Source organism: Bison bison, unplaced genomic scaffold (genome assembly GCF_000754665.1).
Source record: "Bison bison bison isolate TAMUID 2011002044 unplaced genomic scaffold, Bison_UMD1.0 scf7180017864289, whole genome shotgun sequence".
Classification (NCBI taxonomy): Eukaryota; Metazoa; Chordata; class Mammalia; order Artiodactyla; family Bovidae; genus Bison; species Bison bison.
The window spans coordinates 9,834,500-9,850,716 of record NW_011494861.1 but is presented as its reverse complement, the minus strand read 5'-3'; the positions used below and the strand labels follow the sequence as shown (position 1 = coordinate 9,850,716).

Genomic DNA, 16,217 nt, shown 5'->3' with positions numbered 1-16,217 from the left:
GGGGCGGGCCACTGAGTCACAATATAACCTGGTTCAATGTGTCCCAGCTGCCGTCAAACCTTCCAGAGAAGGAGACCACAGGATCCAGAAAACTAGCATTGCAGTCTCAGACTCTTAACATTCCATGCCTGATGTGCTGGGAGGGTTGGAGGCCAGAGAAAGGAGGAGCCCATTGGGTTACAGTTCCAGGGCCCCGGGACCCCTCCCCACTCAGCCAACTAGATGACAGGTGAATCCTAGGAAGTGGAGCCATACAACAAAGTGTTCAGAGGGAAACACGCCTCCTCTCTCTGTAAAGCCAAAACAGAGGCTTGGGGTCAGCCAGCAGTCTCCCCTGTGATACCTGGCCGCTGGGGAGGAAGCCGGAGCTAGCCTCTAAATGGGCATCCAGACACTTCACCAGGAGCTCTTGCCTGTGGCCATATTTGTCTGTCAATGAGCAGTGAGCAGTGCTTGTGATGGGCTTGGCAAGGTATTTGCTGAGAGCTGGCCTGTTGAATTTCGAGCTATTTGCAGGAGCTGATCTCAGAACATGAGGCCTGATTCAGAGGCAACGAGTCATGGAGCTTCTCTAGATGGTTGAATCCCCTGGAGAAGGAAGAAGGATGGGCCCTGACAGACTGAGTCACAGTGGGGGGTGGGCCACTGAGTCACAGTATAACCTGGTTCCGTGCGTCCCAGCTGCCGTCAAACCTTCCACGTGTGCTTACAGGGTGCTGAGATGGACAGGCCAGCCTAGCCTCTGCCCTGGGAACAGGATATTGCCAAATGGACCTCGGGGGAAATTACACTGTGACACTGTGCACAGCACAGACACACTGTAAAGCTGGATTCCAGGAAAGATTGCAGCTCTGGTTTCCAGAGAGGGAGAGAGACTGAAAGGAGAGTCTGTATGTCCTTTAGCAGGATCCACGGAGGAATGAGAAGGTAAAGGGTCCCGAATGTGACAAGGGGACATGAGGAAAGAAAGACCCTTGGACAAAGGCCTATGGAATATTGGGGGACATTCTCAGTTGTCTTGAGGCACCTACCCATTCTTTGTCACCCAAACATTTATTGAGCACACACGGTCCCTGGCCATGGGAATCAGCCAGATGAAACCTTCAAAGCCCTCATCGTGCAGGGGGGGAGAAAGAAATTGGGTGGGCAGGACAGCCACGGTCTATCATCATCCTTACTATGATGAGGGAGGTGCTATGAGAGCCCCTCAGAGGGGTCCACCCTGAATGATCAGGGCATTTTTCCTGCAAGAGGTGTCCCTGTGTTCTTCTACCTCTACAGCTCTCAGCAGAGTATTTCCTTCTAGCTCACCTTGGGAGTTGGAGAAAGCCAGAAGTGTCTGAGCAGGCTAGGAGTACTCTGCACCTCATTCATCCATCCAACCATCCATTCATCTATTCATTCATCCATCTGTCCAACCATCCATCCAATTATCCCCTCATCCATCCATCCATTCTTTCATCCAATTATCCACTCAAACATCCATCTATCCAACTATCCGGTCATCCGTCTATCCAACTATCCATCCCTCCATCTATCCATTCACCCAACCATCCATTCATCCAACCATTTGCTAATCCATCCATCTATTTCCATTCATCCAACTACTCCCTCATCCATCCATCCATTCATCCAGCCATCAACTCATCCATCCTTCTATCCAACCATCTGATCATCCATCTATCCCACCATCTACCCATTCATTCATCCACTCATCCATCCACCACCTATCCTTGCATGGACTTGTTCAGTGAGCCCCGTGTGAACACTGGTCCTTGGTGAGTTGGGAAGCTTCAGTTGCTCTTGGCCACCATCCTCTGGTAGAGCAGAGGTGAAAAGGGCAGGACCGGCCAGGATATATGGTTCCCACAAGTCACAAAATGGGCAAGACAGGCAGCCAGTGTGCAGTGTCCAGCTGGTCTGCCCCTTTCCAGCTGTTCAGCATTAGGCTGGTTACTTCTTCACTCCTCTGTGCTAAGCTTTCTCATCTACAAATGTGGCTACAACAGAGGCTCCCCAGCAGGGAGAGGAGCTTCTAGTGACCTGGTAGTGAGACTCAGCAGCGACCAGCGGTGGCGGTGACGTCAGCAGTCTGTAGTCGCCCCCTCCTGACCAAGGGTGGGTGGAGGGAGCCCTGGAGCAGACTCTGCACATCACTGACTTCCAGAGATGAGGAGGATGTCTAAGAGGAAGGGGGAGAAGCCTGAGCCTTTCTCAGCCCTGTGTGTCCGCTTCTCTGAAAGCTGCATCTGGACAGTACCCCAGGTGCAGTCCGTGTCAGCTATTGTCCATGATGATGGGGTCATCCGAGAGGGGCTGAGGTTGTGGGCTGGAGGGAGCACAGTGCCATCCAAGGGTCAGAGAGTGGAGTGAGGAGGTCCTGGGCATCCCTAGGGGCTCCTCAGCCTGACGCTTGGCTCCCACACTGGGGCTTGTGTCCAGCAAAGAAAAGGTCCAGGCAGCCCCACCCCCCACCCCAGGGAACATGCTTGCTATTTTGGGAAGCCCCTGCCCCTAATGTACAGCAGCTTAGCCATTGTGGGAATTCCTCCTGCACCTGCTAGGGGGGAGGCGGGGGAGCCCCGTTCACAAGCTCTGCAGTTTGTCACCATCAGTGTGGCCAGAGAAAGGTTATGAATGTGACACCTCCCGGGGGCCTCGCATCGACTCAACGACAGAGAAACCGCTTCCTGTGGGCAGCCCCTGGGCTCCCGCCTTGCCCCTCGCAAGGATGCTGCCGCAAGCCTTTGGTTTGGGGTGTTTGGGCTTTTTTTTTTTTCCAATCTTTTTTATGATCAAGAATCAAACGCAAGGGTGTCACTTCAGAATGTCACAGCTGAGTCTGTGGTCATGTGCAGACTTCAGGCTCGGAGACTTCTGCTCCGAACCCAGCTTCAAGTCAAATCAGGGTTTGAAAAAGTGTTTGGGTTGTTAGCGATTTAACCACGGCAGCCCAGGGAGCCTGCAGCCTGCTGTGGGGCCAGGACAGGGGTGGGTGTGGAACTTACTAGCTGGGGTGGAGTGGTTAACAAGCCAGGCCAGGATTTCAAGGGTCTTCTCTGTGCCTGTAGCCATTACCTGTCCAAACCATCCCAGGTGTTGGCCCCAGGACGGCTGCTCAGGATTCTGCCCCCACTGAGAACCAAACCACCCGCTCAGCCCCCAGGTCCAGCTGCTGTTGGCTGGACCCAAGGTGAACGTTTTCACTCCACAAGCAGCAGAGCCCCCAGCCTCAGCCTTGCATGCTGACGTTTGTCGTGAGGGCTTCCTCAGTGGCTCAGATAGTAAATAATCTGCCTGCAATGCCAGAGGCCCAGGTTCGATCCCTGGGTCAGGAAGATCCCCTGGAGAAGGGAAAGACAATCCACTGAAGTATTCTTGCCTGGAGAATCCCATGGACGGGGAGTCTGGTGGGCTGCAGTCCATGTGGTTGCAAAGACTGAGAAACTAACACCTGCAGGATGACCACGTGGGGCCCCCACGAGGCTTTCCTGGGTCCCCAGCTACGGTGCCAGGGCAGGGGGACGGAGGAGGAAAGGGTCACACCTGGGTTATTAGGGTCAGAAACCTCCGCAGGAGCCCATCTGGAGAGAGGGAACCTCCCTCCAGACACCAGCCATCTCCTTGGGATGGAGTTAAAGTGAGGCTGGGAGCCGGTCCGGGCTCTGCAGGTGTTGGCCCCATTCAGGTGGTTCAGGCTCAGCCTGAGGTTCTTGCTTTGACCCTGCTGTCCACACAGGAGCCGAAATGCCATCTCAGTGCTTGTAAGAAATGCCCCAGAAAGGGGACTTCCCTGGCAGTCCAGTGCTCGGGACTTCGCCTTCAGGTTCAATCCCTGGTTGGGGAGATAAGATCCCACACATTGCTGTTGTTTAGTTGCTAAGCTGTGTCCAACTCTGTGCAACTCCATGGACTGTAGCCCCCCAGGCTTCTCTGTCCATGGGATTTCCCAGGCAGGAATCCTGGAGTGGGTTGCCATTGACTTCTTTAAGGTATCATCCCAACCGAGGGATGGAACCCTCATCTTCTGCACTGGAAGATGATTCTTTACCACTGAGCCACAAGGGAAGCAAGATCCCACATTCCTTGTGGACAAAAAAAAACAAAGTGTAAAACAGAAGAACTATTGTAACAAATTCAATAAAGACTTTAAAAATGGTCCACATCAAAAAAAAAAACTTTAAGAAAGAAAGAAGTGCCCCAGAAAGGCCACAGAATTCTTGTGCCACCATCTGCTGCCAGCATTACACTGAAGATAGAGTCTCTGGGCAAAGGTGCCCTCTCTAGTGACCACAGCTCCCCGCCACCCCATGAGGGGAGGGGCCCAGGAAGCCTCCCCTACAGCCCCCAGGTGGCCTGGGTCTATGAGGAGGGCCCCCTCCTGCTGGGAGCTGCAGTCAACCTAGGTCTCCCTGCAGTGACCAGGGCTTTCTCTCTGGGGACACCCCAAAACCTCAGATATTGATGGGAGAGACCCCATACAGGTGGGCAGAGGGACCCTTTTTTAATTAATTTTCATTGGAGTATAGCTGATTGACAGTGTTGTGTTAGTTTCTGTACAGCAAGGTGAATCAGTTACGCATATACATAGATCCACTCTTTCTAGCGTCTTTATTCACACAGGTTATTACAAGATATTGAGTGTATTTCCCTTTGCTATACAATAGGTCCTTATGAGTTATCTATTTTATATATAGCAGTATGTATTTGTTAATCTCAGACTCCTAGTTTACCCCTCCCCTGTCTTCCCCCCGGTAACCATAAGTTTGCTTTGTGGTGACTGTTTCTGTTTTATAAACAGGCTCATTTGTACTGTTTTTTAGATTCCACGTATAAGCAATATCATATGAAACTTGTCTTTCTCTGACTTATTTTACTCAGTACGACTCTCTCCAGTCCATCTACGTCACTGCAAATGGCATCATCTCGTCCCGTTTATGACTGGGTGATATTCCATCGTGTATGTGCACCACATCTTTACCCATCCCTCCTTCAGCGGATGCTTAGGTTGCTTTCATGTCCTGGCTGTTGTAAACAGTGCGGCAGTGAACATTGTGGGCAGAGGGATATTTGAAGGGAGACACCCAAGATGGAGCCTGTTTGCTGAGGGCCCCTCTCCTACCCACTACCAAGGCTGGTTTTTCACTTGGGAGCCCCAGGCAGCCCACGGAAGACTCCTGACTGCCCTGGAGTCTGGGCTTCTTACCCACCTGGCAGACCCAGGAAGGGGCCCTACTTCTGACCAGCACCCTCATCATACTGTAGTGGGCATGCCCCCACCCTGACCCAGCACATTTCTGAAGGACAGTTGAGCAGGTGCCAAGAGCCAAAGAGGCAGCAGATGCCCACTGCCATCCGTGGCCAAAGCTACTTCCCCACAGCACCTGTGCCCTTGAGCGTGGCATAGCTGTGGGCATGGGGCTCTGTTCGGGATGCCTTCACAGAGCTATCAAGGACAAGCCAAGTGTTCTTACAACGTGAGTGCTTGCAAGGAGCCCCAGGTCTCCACAGAAGACAGGAAAGAGGCTATCTAGTTTCAAAGAGGAAACCGAAGCAGGAGCCCAGATAACCCCTGCGTTGTCACATTTAGAGTTTATAATGTCTAGCCTGGAAAGGTAACTATGATCAGAGAGTCTGCCTCCTTCTGGAGCACCCTGGAGGGATGACCACTGAGACCTCCTTGAATCCCCACAGTGACGGGGCACTCTTCCCTTCATGAGGTTCCTTGCCCAGCCCACGGCCTGCCTGTAGGGGCATCTCAGCTGCTGGTCTGAGGTTTCAGCAGACCCCTCCGGTTTCCCTGAGGGGCTTCTGTGTCTGAGTGAGTCTCTCATTCATTGATTTCCCTGCAGACTTAAGGGCACTGGTTTCAATCCTCAGTGTGCCTGTTTATTTCTGGTGGGTCAGGACCATGAGCTACAGCCACTGACACAGCCTGCCGTGATGGATGGAACGTGCAAGGAAGAAGCTAAGCCCCCAAATACCCGACTCAGCAGGAGCCCTCTGGGCACACCAAGGGCCAGGGACCCTCAGAACAGCCTGCTCAGCCCTGCCTTCACTGAAGCCCCTCTTCTTGTCCCCTGGGTTCTGTTGGCGAGACCAGGAATGTAAGTCCTGCTCTAGGCCAGGCGATGCTCGGAGTCAGAGTAGAATCTCTGCTTTGCCTCTGTTTTACCCTCCAGTTTTCTGAGATGCACACAGACACTGCTGGGAGAGTTGTACAGGCCCCTGCTGAGGAGGGAAAGAAAAAAAAAAGAGAGGAATAAACTAAGAATCAGATGGAAGGGAAGGAGGAGAGAAGAGAGCCCAGTGTGGTGAGTTCAGCGTTCTGGGCTCCGGGCTGGGTCCATAGCGCTGTGTACCCCAGGAATGTGGCAGCACAGAGTATTGGGGCATTTTGTGGGAGATGGTCTGTGAACCTGAGGAAGCACGGTGGCACCTGGGGGTCGGGATTTTGAGGGGAGAGGCTCTGAAAATCCTGGGGGTACCACCTAGCATTTGGGTATATCAGTGATTCCTGGTCTGGTCTTTGCAGGCATCTGTGGACCCTGAATACAGAGAGTGTGGTTTCTGGGGTCTGGCTCTCAGCGGAGAGGCTCTGCCCACCACTAACAGGAGGAGCTCCCTAGGCAGGGGCCTCGGGCAGCTTCCTAATGGGTTCTGAGCAGCCAGGAAGGAGCAGGCCTGGGAATCTGGCCCCTCGGCCCCTGCGACCTGCTGCTGCACCATCACGGTCCCCCTCCCAGGCACCGGCTTCCTCTGCAGAACCCCCATCTTGGGCTGTGCTGTTGGGACCCTGAGACCAAGACTGTCTGGCCCTTATCCCCCACCACGCATGCCCCACTGCCCCGGAACTGTCCCACAGAGACCACAGTCAGCAGCCGTGCCCTAGGAGCCCCACGCGGCTCCTTCCAAGCACAAGCCCGTGGACACTGGCTCTCTCTACCCACCCCCTTCATGGGCTCAGGACACAGGCTGGTCTCTGTCTTGAAGGAACAGTGTCCATGAGTTACCTGCTCCCCCTGGAAGCACTCCCTCCCTTCCCACTTCCTCCTCCTTCTCCCCCACCCCACCACTACCTTCCTCTCAGCCTGAGCAGGTGGGGCCCAGTGACCCGCCCCCAGGACGCCTGTCTCCTGGGCAGCCGGGTGACCCTGTCCCGCCAGTGCTTGGTCATGTCACCACCGAGCCCGTAATGAGAGTCAGGACGGAGGATTTATGAGCTCATCCAGGCTCCGCGTCCGCACCCGGCAGAGGTGTTTTCAGAAAGCCTTTCCCCCACCTCCTTCCATCAAAAGAATGGACTTTCTGTTCTAGCTACTCGTGGATGCCATAAATCCTGGCATGTGTGTGCATGCGTGTGTGTATGTGTGTGTACGCGTGCACGCGTGCACATGCGGGTGCCTGCGGGCAGGACAGCCCGCACAGCTTGGTGGCTGGACGTGTGGCTCTGAATCAGCTCAAGAAGGTGTCTGGGTGAGAAGGATGAGACCTACCACTGGTCCCAGCACTGGGCTCAGGCCTCTTCTGTGCCAAGTTGCAGTAGCAGAACATGGAGTCGAGGGGCCGGACTCCCAGGCTTGCTCCCTCCTGGCTTCTCAGAACCCATTAGACAGCTGACAACAGACGTGTCCGCATCCTCGCCGGCATGCACACCCCGGACGGGCCCATTAAACGTGAGGGAGCAAGCCCAGCAGCGAGCCCACAGATTCGAAGTGCAGGAAACCTCAAAAGATGTGCAAAAAAAATTGTCAAGGTTAAGAATTTTTCCATGCCTTTGCTTCATACTCGGCCTTTCTGGTGGGGGTGATTTACGAGCTGGGGAAGCTGGTAGGGGGATAAGGGGTGGAGAGGCCAGTGGGGGAAAGCAGGCAGGAGGGCAGCTTTCTTTGGAGGCCCTGGGGCCCCCAAGGCTCAGCCCCAAGCAGCCCAGAGTCAGGCTTCGAGTGCCATCAGGCAGGGGGCCCAGACCCTAGATCTGCAGAGAGACCCTGCCTGAGGCCGTAGCAGCCTCTAGGCCACTGCCCGCCAATGTCGCCCTGGGAGATTTGGGGGTAGGGGGTGGCTGGGCCCTCCCCAGTTCATGAACCAAGCTTGCAGCCTGGACCATGGGCTCTAATGTCACCCACTACTCCTCTGTCCACTTCTACCAGTATTGGCCTCCTGAGACAAGGCCCTGACACAGAGCAAACCAGGCCTTGGGCCCTGCTGAGCTGGACCTTGACGTGTCCTTATGGGCCCTGGAAGGTCTCATTCCTAAACAGGCAGGAGAGGGGACCTGTGGCCACTCGGGCCTGCTTGCTGGGTCCCAGAGCAGACAGGAAGACCCCCTCTCTGACTCCAGACACCACGCAATGAAGGTGGGGGGCCTGGGCTGGGGGCTGCCCTGCTCCAGGGGGCCTCCGCCAGCCTCCACCCAGGAGGTCCACAGTGGTGAGCAGGGGGCAGTGCTGGCTCAGAGAGACCTCAGCCCACTCAGGTGGTAATATGGGCGTCCCAGAGGCCACATCCATGGCTGTGAGGAGAGAAGGGCAGAGACAGAAGGAAAGGAGGCCAAGGGGAGATGGACATCACCACCCATTTCTCCCCATCTGGAGTCAGAAATGGCACAGCCCACCAGGCACAGCCCCAAACAAGAAGCCAGGCCTACAGCCTCCTGCGCACTTGGCCTGAGGCCTGAGCTGGGGCCACTCCTAGGAACATCTCTCTGGTCTGAAACAGAAAAGCAGCAGCTTCCAGATCAGGCTTCTGTCCTCCTGGTCCATCATCCAGGTGTGCCCAGGTGTGCCCTGGTGTGCCCCACAGAGATGAGACTGAGACATGGTCCTGGCAACAGGGGTAGTAAGGCCCACACCACCCAACCTGGTCCTGCATTGGTGCTTTGGGGACCCAAGACCAGGGTTTCTTGTGCCTCCGTGGAGGAAGGTCAGCCTCCCCTGCTACCTCTCAGGGAGGAATGGTTTATTCTCTTTCAGAGGAAGGAGTTAACCAAGACCTCCTCTGTCACCCCAGAAAACCACCTGGGGTGCTCATGAGGGAGAAGGGATCCCTGGACCTTGAGAGGTCTTTAGGAAGTGATAGCCATCCTGTGGTCGTCCAAGTGGTTGAGCTTGGGAACCAGGGAAGTTTCCCAAGAGGGGCTGCTGAGCACACAGGGAAGACACACCAGGAGCTGGGCAGGGGACCTGGAGTACTTGTTGCCTCTGAGCTCTGGGCCCTGCACCCAAGAAGGATGGAGACAGGCTGGAGGCCCTGGAACAGTGTCCACGCAGGGGAGCCACTGGCTGTGTCCACATTCAGACACACTTGAGAGGCCTGTGGATGTTTGGTGAATGTGGGCCGTCACGTGGAGGAGAGATGCCTGCTCCGGGAGGACTGAGAGGGGCTGAGTAGGAGGGAGGATCCTGCCATGTCCTCCTAGGGAGGAAGTGGATTGTCTGGGCGGCCGCAGGGTGTGCAGGCAGAGGTGCGGACTTGCTCCCACGCTCAGGCAGGGCACGGGTATGGGACTGGAGGATGAACCTGGGATCGTCCAGCTGTCCTACAGTGGTGCAGAATCTGCTAGAACCAAGAGTCAATGGATTGTCCTTGATCCGGCCTTCTGGGCTTCTCTGTCCCACCCCCCGTAAGTCCTTTGAGAAATGAAGGGTCAAGCACCATCTCGGGGGTGACAGGAGACACAGGGGTGTGCACGCGATGGTTGCAATGGCTCACAGTGTCATTTACCATCTCTGCAAATCCCAGACTGGACCGTGGGGGGCGTGGTGAGGGAGACTGAGAGAAACAGACAGAGACACAGAGAGTTGGCCAGCCCCCACCCGGCCACACCCACCTGTGAAGATGCTGGATGAGGGGCACAGGGATGGAGTGGGGAGGAGCGCGGTGGGGGTCCCTGGGCCTTGGCCAGCCGGCCCCTCTTCCTCCCTGTGATGCAGGGAGGTGGCGGGCGCCTCGCCGAGTGGAGGTGCCACTAACCACAGCTTTGCTTGGTGGGTCTCTTGTGGGTTTCCTGCAGTTGGGGTGGGAGGTAAGAGGAGGGGCCGGCGAGAGGCGTTAGTGCTGGGGGCGGGGTCTCTCCCTGTGGCCTGGGCTCCCTCCCCGAGCCCACAGTGGCCTCCTGGTGCGGCCAAGAGCAGGTTGTGGCCCTTCACCCCTGCAGCCACACTGTCCCAGGCTCTCTGGGCTCTCGCCTTTCTTTCAGAATGAGGCCCGTTCGCTTAAAGTCTCCAAAATGGAGAATTATCAGAGTGGAGGCCTCTGGGCTCACAGCCCCGTCCAGGTCCGCTCAGCAGCTGCTCGGAGACTCGTCGTGACTGGGCGGCTGCCATGGGCTCCAAGGGGTGGGGTGTGGTCACACAGAAGGCCTGCAGGTGGGTTCTGGGCCTCCCACAGCAAAGCAGCCTCCCGAAACCTTGCTGACTCACCCGCTGCGCAGGACCCTTGGTCATTTAGAAAGTGTCCATGGACGTTTGGGAGGCATCTGAGCTGTTTATAAAGTGTCCTGATTTTCTGGCCAGAAGTGGGCTTCTCAGGCCTCAGGGGCAGCCTCCCTCCCTTCCCGGGTCCTTACCTATTCACCAGATGGCACTGGGGAGACCCCAGGGAATAGAGGCTGTGGCACCTATATTTAGCCTCCTCAGTTTGTCCCCTGCCCTGACTTCACTGGGTCCTTCTGACACCTGCTCCTATCACACCTGCCCACCTGAACACATCTGCCCACCCACCTGAATGCACCTGCCCACCTGGACACACTGACCACCTGGATACCCTTGCCTACCTGGACACCTCTACCCACCTAGACATCCCTGCCTACCTGGACTCACTTGCCCACCTGAATAATCCTGCCCACCTGGACACTCTTGCCAACATGGACACACACACCCATCTGGACACCTCTGCCCACCTGGACACTCCTGCCTACCTGGACACACCTGTCCATCTAGACAATCCTGGACACCCCTGCCCACCTGAACAATCCTGCCCACCTAGACAATCCTGCCCAAATAAATTATTCTGCCCACCTGGACACCCCGCCAACCTGGACAATCCTACCCACCTGAATTATCCTGCCCACCTGGACACCCCTTGCCCAGCTAGACATCCCTGCCCGTCAGAACACCTACTTCTGGTCCTCAGTGTAGTGGTGTCCTCAGCCCCACCCCCTCTCCTCCTAGCCTCCCAGCCCAGCTGCCCAGAAAGCTCGCCCACAGTACCACTGGGCTCCACGGCTCTGGATCTCTGAGCAGGCACTGATAGAGCAGGCGGGAGGGACTCTGTTTACAGTTCCCACCTCAGGGCCCGGTAGCTTCAGGGAGGCCCCCCTCAGCAGGGCCAGCAGTCAGGTCTTCTGGGCGATGGCCTGCTCGGAGCTGCACGTGCTGGAGAAGCACCCTGCCTCTGCCTGTCAGAAGCATGTTCAGAGAACACAGCAACAACAAAGCACCTAACGCGGGTCGAACCCGCGGGGCCTCTGCAGGCAGGGCGTCTGCAAGCCCCTGGTGTCAGGTGGAAACTTCCACTTTTAAGAAAACCCAACGGTTCTCCTTCTTGCAGGCTGCTGTGAACACGCACGCTTGCACACATGCGCACACAGGCACACACGCGTGCGCACAGCACGTGCACAGAGATGCGCCTGCAGCCACACCCCAACCACACCTTCACCTTCGAGATCGCTCATCTCCAGCCCACACCCCGTGCTCTCAGCAGAGGGCTCTGCTCTCGGACACAGCGGCCTCTGCTTTCTCACATGTGGGGCGGCTCACTGGGGAGTTTTTGCAGCCCCGGTGGCACTTTTATGGCTCTGCCAGGGCAGTGATCTACTCGGTGAGAAAGACAGGGCCATCCTCCTACCTCTGCACTGGGCTCCCTCCCGGAGGGATGGCGGGCTGGGTGGGCCGAGTGCCTCGCTGATGCCCGGAGGGTCGGCTGATGTCCAGTGGCTGAAGAGCCTTCCTCCTCTGAGCCCCAGCGGTGACTTCTCCCACTGGGCAAACACAGAGTGCGTCGGCCCTAGCACACAGGATGCCTCTGAGCTTTCTTGGTTCTCTCTCTTGCCCGGCAGATCTCCGAGGACCTGGACGGTGGGAAGCTCTGTGTGGATGCTCAGCACGCCGGGGCTGGCAGCTGGCTCAAGTACATCCGCGTGGCATGCTCCTGTGACGACCAGAACCTCACCATGTGTCAGATCAACGAGCAGGTAGGTCCGGGCTCGCACGGAGCCTTGTCCTTGGGGCCTTGGTACCGAGGCGGTCGGGAATGCGGGCGCCGAGGTGAAGGGTTAACTGCGCCTCTGCCAAGCCCATCCTGCAGCGGGGGCGGGGAGGGCTACTTGACACTTGGCCAGTGCCGAGTTTCCGGGAACTTGGTGACACCCCACGAATGCCTTTGCCCCATGGCCTCGCCTGGGGCTGATGGGGCCTGAGAGCCGAAGATGACGGTTTATGGGAAGAAACGTGGCCAGGAGCAGGCAAGGACAGAAACCACAGGGTCCACGTTCTAACAAATGTCACCCATGTGAGAGAAGTGGAGAACCAGACCCCTCTGCTTGAGAGTCGTGTCTGAATGGCTGTTCATCCCAGCTGCCTGGAAGGGTTCCACACTTGCCGTCTGGAAGGCTGAGAAGAGACCCCAGCTGCCCAGAGGTCCCCAGAATCGCTGCGACAGCATAGCCAGCCTGCAGAAGTGACCAGCCACATTTTGCACAAATCCTGGCCCTGCTAGAAGCCAATTGATGTTTTTCCTGAGATGCGTGGTCTGGGCTTCTGTGCCTGTCCCACCAGAGCTAAGGAACTCTTCGGCTTCTGCTGCTGCCCCCAGGAGGTAGAAGACCCTCTTGGCATGCTGGATCCTTACCGCTTCGTGTCCATGCTGGTCCTGGGCTGCAGGCATCCAGTCTCAGGAACCAATCAAGACAGAAGATGCCACGTGGAGTTTCTACTATGAAGACAATGTGTCCCCGGGTCTGGAAGCACTTAGTCCATGTTTTCATCACAAGTTTGCAAGTGGCCCCCAGAGACCCTGCTCGGAACCAGGCCCTTCGGACCACGCTTTCACCAAGTCCCCAGAGTAAGTCTTCCTCAAGATGCCTGGGGGCCCATCCCCATCCATCACAGGAGTTTGCTTTTGCCTCTGTTTTGGGGTTACCCATGAGATTTCATTTGCAAAAAAAGGGTTCCATTGCTTTAAAAAATGTCTGTGGAGACCACATAACAGAGGATGCAGCTTCAAGTCATCTGTGCAAACTCTTAAAAGCCATTTGAGGCTCCTCACTCTAGAGGAAAAAAAATTTGCACCAAGAAATGCAGAGACCTCACACCCAGGAGGCCCCAGGACCTACATGGATTGCTAGGCAACTCGCCCTCATCTCCTCAGCCCCTTTCCCGGCCATGCGGGCTCAGCCTGGACTGAGCAGCTCTTCCTCCCTCTGGTAGATACGATCTGGTGAAGCTCAGATCCACCTCTACCATTGAGATGTCTACAGCTTCCACTGGGAACCCAATGTTCTGAAAATACGTAATTTTTAAATTACAAAATATATTGCTGAAAGAAAACAAAAGAACCGTCATAAAAATTAGCACAGTACTTAAAAAAAAGACACTTTTTCTCCTTCTAGATGAGCATAAAATGTAAGCGAAGGAGAATTAGGTTTAAGGTGCATGGAAAGATGGTCCTTCCTTTGGCCTTTCCTTGCAGAGAGCATGGTTCCTTGGTCATGTGTCTGGGAGCCGAGGGGCAGTGAGGAAAAAAAAAAAAAAACCACCAGGAGGCCAGGTCCAGCCAGGACTGCACTTCTGTGAGATACAGAATAAAATAGTGAAGGATCCAGATTTTTTATTTAAAAATAAATAAATGTTAGTTAGAGTGTCTGAACCAAATTTAAGCCATGAAGTAAATATCTTTATGTGGCAAGCTTCTGAAAAAGCAAGCAGACGTATTGTCTGTTCTCAAAGAGAAGTCTGTCTTCCGACATCTTTGTTTTATTATTAATATTTTAGGTTAGCTTTTATTTCAGCTCCATGTAGGGTCCAGATGGAATTCACTGCCTTGCAGCAAACTTTTTCCTTTGTCAGGACCAGCAGACAGGAATACCCTTAACTCAGAGATTCCCTTTCACTTCATCCCACTTTTGTCCCCTCAATGCTTCCCATTCCAAAGCTCCATCCCACAGTCAAAAACACACCTGATTCTAATACTTCAACCCAATGTGACATCAAAATTTCATCCTCGCCTGCTGGATGTTTTGAACAGCCTAAAAGTGGGAGATTCATTATCTCCACTTCAGCTCACAGACTCAGAGAGGACATGGGTACACATTTAAGCAGACACAACAGTGAAGTGGCCTGAAGCAGCAAAAATTTCCCTGCCTGGGGCCTTTCAAACCCTCCATCCTCCGATAGAGAGAGGAGCCCTCCGCCAGGCCTCCATGGCCCATGGTGGGTGGTTCCTGCTATTACTGGGCAACCAATGTCCCCATCTGAAAACCTAACTGCGTGGCTGTGGCCTCCAGACACCTAGGAAGGCAGAGGCCAAGAGGCACAAGGAGGCAGCCACATCTCAGATCTCAAAGGAAAATGGGTAATTTGTGGGACGTAATTTTCCTGAGAAATAATACAAACAATTTTAAATTCTCATAATGATAGGAAAGGGCTTCCCTGATGGCTCAGATGGTAAAGAATCTGCCTGCAATGCGGGAGACCCGGGTTCGATCCCTGGTTTGGGAAGACCCCTGGAGAAGGGAGCAGCAAACCACTCCAGGATTCTTGCCTAGAGAATCCCATGCACAGAGGAGCCTGGCGGGCTATAGTCCACAGGGTTGCAAAGAGTCGGACACGACTTTGTGACTCACACGCGCACACACACACACACACACATACTAGATTTCAAACTGTTTAGTAGTCAGTCTCTTGAAACCCGGCTTTCTCTCCCCTGGGACAGCCACGTGGCCCAGCAGAAGGGCTTCCGTCCCCCAGTCCCGACCAGTGGAAGCTCAGCTCACTGCAAAGGGACCAACGTGACCCTGTGTGGAGCTGGAGTAAAACCATCCCTGAAATATTAATAATAAAACAAATAATTTTGAAGACAGGCTTCTCTTTGAGAAGGAAACATTACACGGTATTAATGGGGTTTCTCGGATTGCCCTAATCCCAAGAGTTTCCACCAGGATTTCCTGGCACTTAGGAACCCCTACATATGCACACACGCACACACAAACATACACACACGCACACATACACAGAGACACACTGAAGGGAACAACTTCCCTCTCTCTCCCCCTCACCCCTAACCCACCCTCACACCTGTACAGGACATCACCTCCCAACACAGCACAGACACGGAAGGGAAGGCACCCAGACTGAAGATCTGAGATCCATGAAAACAGCTTCAGGGTTTCCAGGTGGTATTCGGTAGAGAAATCACTTCAATCAGAAAAGTTCTAACTTGACCCTTGACCTGAACCCCAATGTCCAGAAGTCCAGGGGGACCAGGCAGGAAAGAGTCACTTAAGGAGAAAGTTCCCAAAGCTGCAGCAGCCAGAGGACTTGAGGCAGCTCTTCATGGGCCTCCTGGATGGTCTCCAGTCCTCTGGAGACAGCCACACAGGGGCAGTGGGCTGAGGTTAGGGGTCTCGACACCCTCAGTCCAGCAAGGTCTCTGCTGGCATCCAGATGGGCTGTGGGGACAGATGCAGCCTGCATGCCCTGTGTGGTTCTGAGAGGGTGGTGGGCCCTCCAGCTGCTTTGAGAGTGCTGAGGGAGCCCAGACGCTGGGCAGTGTATCCCCCACCGGACAGACCCCTTCTGTCCGGCCAGGCCTCGTTCTTCCCAGACACTCAGGCTCCTGACCATATGCTCCCCACCCAGCCATGGAGCTGCAGGGGCAGGGCTCAGAGCCCTTCACCAAGTCCTTTTCTGCACCCCTCTTGGAGCCCTGAGGCTCTCAGTGGTCTCTGCCCCACCGGACCTAGGGAGAGGTGACCAGCCCGTCCCTCCACTCTGTTCCTCAGGCACCACCCTCGGCACCAGCTCCTCCATGGAGCTCTAGATGGGGGCAGCCCTAGGCAGCAAAGGCCACTGCTGCTGCTGCTGCTGCTGCTGCTAAGTCACTTCAGTCATGTCCAACTCTGTGCGACGCCATAGACGGCAGCCCACCAGGCTCCCCCGTCCCTGGGATTCTCCAGTCAAGAACACTGGAGTGGGTTGCCATTTCCTTCTCCAATG

At 55.3% G+C, this 16,217-nt stretch overlaps 1 protein-coding gene across 1 annotated transcript in view; it reads left to right on the top strand.

The window, feature by feature from the left end:
- PRDM16 (PR domain containing 16) overlaps positions 1–16,217 on the top strand; it is a 315,916-nt gene that overhangs the window by 251,310 nt on the left and 48,389 nt on the right. Inside the window, exon 5 of the mRNA XM_010849972.1 lies at positions 12,062–12,196. Coding sequence (XP_010848274.1) covers positions 12,062–12,196 — 135 coding nt within the window. The remainder of the gene's footprint in view (positions 1–12,061; positions 12,197–16,217) is intronic.